Below are 8,488 nucleotides of genomic sequence, written 5' to 3' on the forward strand. Positions count from 1 at the left end.
CCTGTGGCACGCTGTAATAGACATTGAACGTTAACTACTATAGTACTACACTACCATGACAGTGCACTGGGCCTTTGGTAATACATCATGACTTGGTCATTGCCCTTCTGGTAACAGCTACTTTATAATGGCACGTCTTAAGGGGTTAACCCGTCGAAACACAACGTTATTAATTTGTTGTTACCAGAATGGCAATGACCGAGTCGTAGTGCATTACTAAAGGCCCTGTGTTATGCCATAGTAGTGTAGTACTAAGGTAATTAACCTTTCAATGACTATTCCAGCTTGCCTCAGATGGTATGGCATTAAGGGGCTATTGTAGACGGCCTTTTATTTTGTATTAGCTTTACACAAATCGAAGATTACAAATGAATATGAAATGGACATAAATGTCATGAAAATATTTTGTTTTTTTGTTCTCTTCAGAACAAAGTCACCAATGTGCTCACTGCCATTGATGCTGCGGAATATCTCATCTCCAATAACGGTTCATACGCCGTCAAGCAGGTGGGAAGGCACCACATATTCAAAAATAGTCTCTCCATTGCTGCCTCCTGTGTTTACTGCTCCTATATAAACGACTGTGTGTTCTCCGTCCAACAGGAAACAGATAAGTTCGTGGAGACGGTGGTGGGATACTTCAAACAGTACACGAACTGGGTCAAACTCTCGGTGAGTATACCGCCATGGTCACAGAGGCCCATCTTGCCACCAGGCAAGGCAGGCAGCCGCTTGGGGCCCCCAAGCCCCTAGAGAGTGAATAACAGGCCACACTTTACCACAGTAGTGGCGATTTTGGTTCAAATGTTCATTCTTTTGCATTTTTGCTTGGGGCCCCATCTGATCCTAGAATCGCCCCTAGCTGTGGATTGTCGTCGTATCCTCAAATTGCAGCGGGGAGCTACGGAATATGTGCTGGGCCGGCATCATGAGTTGACAAGACACAAAGACAAGAGTGTGCCAGACAAAATAATGAATGAGTGTTTGTGTGCAAGTGGAAAAAACTGGCAGCTTCAAAACAAATGAAGTACACTCAATGAATTGGTTGTATTTGTGCACATGGCACAGGTTATGAACATTTTTGTGAGAAAACTCAATTTACTTAATTGAACACGTGTTCATACAGTCAGCTCATACAGTGAACAGGCTAAATATATACGCAATGCCATGCAGGGCTTTTACTTGGCCTCTGCATGCCTGTTTCTGTGTGCTGTGTTGGATGCACCAGTCAAAGTAAGAGCAGAGATTCTTTAAGTATATAGAGATATGCCAACATAATAGGTTTCTATGGGCACCTAACATGACCAGGTTCCGGTCTGCCTAAAGGGGCGTGTCATAATGCTCCTACAATGAATAGAACAGTCCTTAGGTCTGCCTAGGTCTGCCAAAGGGGGGCCATAATAGAACCAGGAAACAATGGGCCAATGGAACCTCTCTCTCTCTACTATCTCTGGTAAGAGTCTGTCTTTGGATGCACATTGCCAAAGAGCCGCCCAGCTGCAGCTGGTGCAAGGTGATGAAGATGAACTACACAGTCTCACCCCAAGTAGTCAATTTTTGACTACTCAATTTTTGACACCCCAAGACTGCAATTTTTGACGTCTTGGGTATTCCTTCCACGTCACATTTTGACTGTCCTCAAAGGCGCCCCCTTGTGGCAGCATAACGTCATTGAGGTTAGGTTTAGGAATAGTTTTAGGGTTAGGCCACATAGTCAAAATGTGACGTGGAAGGAATACCCAAGACGTCAAAAATTGCCGTCTGGTCCAAGGTAGTCAGAAATTGACTACTTGGGGTGAGACTGCGTTGAGATGAAGTCCTCGCTGATCTGCTAGGGGTCATTTACACCGCTATAGATGTCATTGGTCAATCTTCACAAAAAAAATCCAAATTACAGGCCGTACCATGACGCTAAGGGTTGGGCTCTCGTCTGCTACGCCGCTAACTAACCCCGGTTCAATTCCGGCCCGGGTCCTTTGCCGACCCTTCCCCGGCTCTCTCGCCCCACTCACTTCCTGTACAACTCTTCACTGCACTCATAATTAAGGCCAAAAATGCCCCCCAATATATACTAGTGGTGTGGATCGGCACTGCTCTCACGATCCGATCCGATCCGATCACGATTCGGGAGGTAGTAGATCCGATTCGATTCGATTCTATTAGATCCAATCCGATTCGATTCAATTCTACAATGCATTGCAATGCATTACATTTCTACTGAACGCAAAGCAAATGTTCAGCCATGATGAGGAAATACAAGTAGTCAGATACTGATCAACAATTTATTGGCTGTTTTCTGTATCAGTCTGTATCAGTCTTGCAATGTTTTGAAGTGTTTTTATTTAATTTAACATTCATTTGCTCCAGAAATATCCATGGAAGTAATTGAAACTTAAAAAAATTGCCGGATTGATTCTGGAACTTGCCGGATCTGGATCTGGATCGTCCATACCCCGGATCGATTCGGATCGCCGAATCGATCATTGTTGACACCACTAATATATAGCGTTATATATTTTTAAAAATCCAAATGACTTCTCCTAAGGCAGACGATGTGATTGCTGCAAGTAGAACTACTCTGCATATGTACTGTATTCACTGTACGGTAGGCCCAGCACAACACAACACAACACAGCACAGCACTGAACTGCAAGGCGAGAGGCGCGGAGCACAAGAATGCATGCCTCCCTCCGTGCCACACGTATGTGAGACGCTCATACAACTGCCATACAGGCGGCCGTGCTAACGCGCTGGTTGTGATTTTCCACAGCTCGATGCCGAGGTGGCCCAGTGCAAGCCCATCGCTAACCTGGTGGACTCCATGGAGATTGTGGGCTGCAGCTTCATAGTGGATTCAGTGGTAAGAGACAACGCGGCCTTTCAGCCCCTCTCTCTCTCTCTCTCTGTGGCGTACGGTGCGATAGGGGTCGTGTAGTTAACACAGGTGAGGGCTGGGAGGGAGGGAGGGAGGGAGGCGTAGAGTTTAGCATGTCCTGGTACACGATGTCCATGGCATCTCTGCATATGCAGACACACACACATGGTCACACACATGGTTACACACACACTAACACACACACACACACACACACACACACACACGGTAGGTACATGCATACCTACACGTGCCTGATGCTCACAAGCACACACAAGTACACTACACACACACACACACACACACACACACGCACGCACACACACACACACACACACACACACACACACACACGCACACACACACACACACACACACACACACACACACACACACACTCCCCCTTGACAGCCCCAGAACAGGATTCCCACTGTTTACACCCAGAGCCCCCCAGGTGCAGGAGACGGAAGCAGGCTGTTTTAAGAGGGGGAGGGAGGGGGACGTTTTGAACGAATATGCATGTATGCCTCTGTGCATGTGTGTGTGTGTGTGTGTGTGTGTGTGTGTGTGTGTGTGTGTGTGTGTGTGTGTGTGTGTGTGTGTGTGTGTGTGTGTGTGTGTGTGTGTGTGTGTGTACGTTGGGTGTGTGTGTGTGTGTGTGTGTGTGTGTGTGTGTGTGTGTGTGTGTGTGTGTGTACGTTGGGTTACAGGCATGTGTGTGTGTGTGTGTGTGTGTGTGTGTGTGTGTGTGTGTGTGTGTGTGTGTGTGTGTGTGTGTGTGTGTGTGTGTGTGTGTGTGAGTGTGTGTGTGTGTGTGTGTGTGTACGTTGGGTTACAGGCATGTGTGTGTGTGTGTGTGTGTGTGTGTGTGTGTGTGTGTGTGTGTGTGTGTGTGTGTGTATGTGTGTATGTGTGTGTGTGTGCGTGTGTGTGTGTGTGTGTGTGTGTGTGTGTGTGTGTGTGTGTGTGTGTGTGTGTGTGTGTGCGTGCGTTTAATGAGTGGTAATTTAAGACATTGTTCTAAAGAGGCAGCATTACATTTTATTTGGTTGTTTGTGTGATCGTATGTGTTTATGAATGCACGAAGTGCTTTGCATACTACTGTTTATGTTTTCGAGTCTATTCTGACTCTAGCCCAGACTCAACATGCACTCTGTGGTCCGCTCAAATTAACCTGAGCTGTCATGTGTGTGGTCTGGGCATTTATGCATTTTTGAACAAAGGTGTGTGTGTGTGTGTGTGTGTGTGTGTGTGTGTGTGTGTGTGTGTGTGTGTGTGTGTGTGTGTGTGTGTGTGTGTGTGTGTGTGTGTGTGTGTGTGTGTGTGTGTGTGTGTGTGTGTGTGTGTGCGCGCGCGTGCGTGCGTGCATGCGTGCGTGTGTGTGTGTGTGTGTGCATGTTTGGCATGGCATGTGGCGGGGGAGGGGGGGCTGGGTAGTTAGCTTGTATAATCATAGCAAGCTTGTACAAAATGTACATGTCCTGCCGTGTAGCAATGGTGTTTGGCACGAGCTGCAGGGGAGAATTAGCAATAAAGGGGTATAAGACATTTTCAAAAACGTCAGCCACTACCTACAGCAGTGGTTCCCAACCTATGGGTCGGGACCCAACTAATGGGTCGCCAAAGATCCACAGGGGGTCACGGAGCCCTCTTGATTTTAAGGGGTTTCATTTTAAATATATATATATTGCCCATGTTGAATGACAAAGCCTTTAACTAATAAATGCATAGAAGCAACAAATTGTATTAGTGCTACATTAAACATTTATTCTATATTTGACCAAAGTCGAATTGAGGAATAAAATAACTAAAATTAGTTTTCGCAGGAAACATAGGGCATCTTGTGACTCTCTCTCGTGCGGGCGCTCGCGTGGTTGGGTCACCAAAGCTTACAATAGTAGAAACATGGGTCCCTTAAGAAAAAGGTTGGGAACCACTGACCTACAGTACAGTACCTCAACCCACAGCAATTTACTCTTTAGTTCCTACAACCCAGAACCAATAGAATGAAGAACAGCTTCTTCCCCAAAGCTGTTACGACACTGAACTCACACTTACTGGACTACGTTCATCTGTAAACTGTGCACCTTGTAGGGAAGCTCAAATCTCAGTATACTTTGTATAATGACAATAAAGGCTTTCTATTCTGTTCTATTCTATTCTACAAAGCCTTCCTGGCACAGTCTAAGAATGGGTGGCAACTTGCAAGGCCATATGTAGCCAAGCAGAGGACAGAGCTTGTGAGCCTGTTTGAGGTAATCTACTTAGGGCACAGATTAACTCACGGCCCTAGCAGAGGCTGCGTATTGCATGTTTACAAGTGGGATGCTTAATGCTAAAACAAACTATAATTAGATTTTAAAAGGGAATATAGAAAATGTATCATTTTCTGTCCACTAAGATGGTTAGAGGTCAAACGTGTTCCAGAGTTGTTTAATGATAGTTTTAGTATAGAGAGGTAAAAACAAAACGTTATTTTCTTCTGTTTTTGATGTACTGTATGTCTGTGTTTTATTCTTCACAGAACACGTTCTGGTTTGGACTTGGTGGATGCTGTTTGTTCCTACTCCCAAGCATTATTTTATCGATAAAACTCGCCAAATTCTACAGGAGAATGGAGACAGAAGATGTCTATGATGAGTGAGTAACAAGTGAATACACAGAGAGATACACAAACACAAGCATCTGTACACACACGCACGCGTGCACACACACACACATGCGCACGCGCGCGCACACACACACACACATGCACACGCACGCACACACACACACACACACACACACACACACACGCACACACGCACACGTACACGCACACACACAAGGGCAGCATGCCCAAATTCTCATGCTTTGCCCTGACAATGTCTCTCTCACACTGGGATCTTAATGAATCCATATATTATGTGAATGTACCAACACAGCAATATCTCATTCTAATAAGAACAAGAAGGGCCTTTTCCCCAACAGAGAGGCATGCCACCGCAGGTCTGCTAGGCTCCTTTCCCCCCTGCCCCTCTTTCCCTTGATACCAGTTCTAGCTCCACAAGAAAGCTCTTGTCCTCTCCAGCATGTACTGCCGTGCTCTTGTAGTAATGCCACTTTGGCTTTTTCTTTTTTTTCTTTCTTTTTTTTCTATCCCTCCTTCCTTCTTTCTTTCTTTCATTCATTCATTCATCTCTCGTTTCCCAATTCTACAGCTCATCTGTTTCTGGGACTTGGCATTTTACTCTCTGAGATTCATTTGTTTTCATTTTTCGTTCTTTTCCCTTCTTCTTTCATCTCAGCTTTGACAATTGTCCATCTTGTCACTGGGACAAGACTGTCATCTTTGAATTCCACAATTACTCGTTGACTTCTTGGTTGGTCCTATCTGCCAATCCATTCTATCCTTCCTCCAATTCTTCTCATTTCACCCATCTCAGCTATTACTTTACACTTTGATCTCCATCCAAAAAAAAAAATGTCCTCATTTACCATCAAGACATCCGAGTCTCATTTTGTAAGCCGGAAATATAATCCTTAGATTTGGACAAATAACAGGCATGCTCATTTGAAACAAAATCATCCTTTCTGAGCATTCATGAATGAGTATTAATATTTCTACAACGAAAGTTTTAGCCTTAGCCTACAAACAATACCCCGGAGTAATGACGTCACCTCCATTTCCAGCCATTATATTTCCTTCTCATATCATATCATATCATGTCATGTCATGTGTCATATCATTCAGTCACATCACTGTTCTGTTTCATCCCATGCTTTACTTCACTCTCTCCTTTCAGTTTGGAATTTGGTAATCTTGGTTTTCATAATGAACACATGCAAGGCAGTCACAATTCAGTTTTGGTCAGGTATGATATACTACTAGTGTTTATTGCTGCATGTTTATGCTTTTATAAACAGTATATACTCTTTCTCATCTGCATACGAATGCTGAGCTTTGCATGATGTCCTGCATGCATGCTTGTCTTCAAAGTGAGAAGTCTGCACACTTAAAATCCTTTTTGTCTTTTATTATTTCATGGCTGGATTATGTTTCGACTTCAACAGTCTTCATCAGATTCTACAAGACTGTTGAAGTCGGAACGTAATCCAGCCATGAAATCATAAAAGACAAAAAGGATTTTAAGTGTGCAGACTTCTGACTTCTGAAAACTACAATTGGACTTCGTCCTGCACCTTTTCCTGGGATGTGCACAATTCTCTCCTTCAACTACATGCATGCTTGAACAGATGCACGTGTACACAGTAAATTCAGCAGTGTTCATTTAACACTCAGAGAGTTGATTTGACATCATTTGGACTTAAATGAACTCTTTAAGTGTTGAATTAACACCGCAACATTTACTGTGTAATGCTTCTCAGGTCATGAAGCAATAGCAGGGACTTCTGGTGAATGGCCTTTTGAGGGTCCTCCCTCCTTTCCAGGATTCCCATGCATGTATCTCCACAATGTTGCAGGCTTACACAAAAACAACAGTTGTCCATAACCTTCTCTGGCTTTCACTTTAACGGCAATACGCTATCCTCACATCATTGGCACGCGCATGCATTTCCTCTGCACCGCTCCCTCTTTCTTTCGCACTTTCCCTTCCACGCTCAAACGCTTCTGCTTGGACAATTCCTGTGTGTTGAAGTTACTTGTCTTGACATGGGCGTGTTTTTCTCCGTGCTCCAGCATGCCATCCTATGACACCATGTGTCGATATCCCCGAGCCTCGGCACCGCCACAGCAGCCTGACTGGTGACACCTCCACAGGTCAAACCTGAGCAAAGTCTGACCACTGAGAGGTACAAAGAAGCAGACAGATCTCTGGCACCCACCTGGCCATCACCTGTACTGCTGCCCCTCATCAGCATCACCTGGCCAGCCATCTTCATCTCTGCTCCCTCATATATTGGGCCTTTCTCAAAACCTAGGACAGTGTCCTTCCAAGTGTATCAGCCTAATTAGTTACGCCCAGTGATTGGATACTCTTTGGTGAACTCTACAGAATATCCAATTACTGGGTGTGGCCAATAAAGAGTATCCAATCACTGGGTGTGACTAATTAGGCTGATACACTTGGAAGGACACTGTCCTAGGTTTTGAGAAGGGCCCATGGCCACATTCTCCTCCTTTCTCTCTAATGATACCATTTCATAGCACAGTTCATACTATCAAGCCGCCCAATTGTACACCTGAACAGTAACCAGAAAGATAGCCAATCCTCCTTTCGGTTTTGCTTCCACTATACCATAGCTTTTTGAGATTTTGTGTGGTTAACATAAAGACAGCTTACTGTACACAAGAGGTAATATATCTCCCTGTCTCTGTTTACCTGTTAATCACTCCCTACATATCTCCCTCTCTCATATACTTTTCCTTTCACTCCATAATCTACAGTATGTTGCATTTTGTTATTCCTCTCGTGATTTATTTATGCAGTCAGTGAAAATATGTCACATACTTATTTTAAATGATGAATTTAACGGGTTGGAGAGTAATTGCGAGTGAGTGTATTTCCATCCGAAAAATAGAAAAATCCTGTCTCAATTCACCAATTAGGGATATGCAAACTCAGTTTATGATCACCCACCATGCATACTTTTTTGACAAACGGTGTTTGT

The 8,488-nt window shown here is 44.4% G+C and overlaps 1 protein-coding gene across 1 annotated transcript in view; it reads left to right on the forward strand.

The window, feature by feature from the left end:
- Positions 1–7,626, forward strand: part of prom1b (prominin 1 b) — a 52,081-nt gene extending 44,455 nt beyond the window's left edge. The window contains exons 23-27 of the mRNA XM_063193010.1: positions 427–507; positions 604–672; positions 2,771–2,860; positions 5,400–5,515; positions 7,557–7,626. Coding sequence (XP_063049080.1) covers positions 427–507; positions 604–672; positions 2,771–2,860; positions 5,400–5,515; positions 7,557–7,626 — 426 coding nt within the window. The remainder of the gene's footprint in view (positions 1–426; positions 508–603; positions 673–2,770; positions 2,861–5,399; positions 5,516–7,556) is intronic.
- Positions 7,627–8,488: the final 862 nt, after the last annotated feature.

Source organism: Engraulis encrasicolus, unplaced genomic scaffold (assembly GCF_034702125.1).
Source record: "Engraulis encrasicolus isolate BLACKSEA-1 unplaced genomic scaffold, IST_EnEncr_1.0 scaffold_27_np1212, whole genome shotgun sequence".
Taxonomy (NCBI): Eukaryota; Metazoa; Chordata; class Actinopteri; order Clupeiformes; family Engraulidae; genus Engraulis; species Engraulis encrasicolus.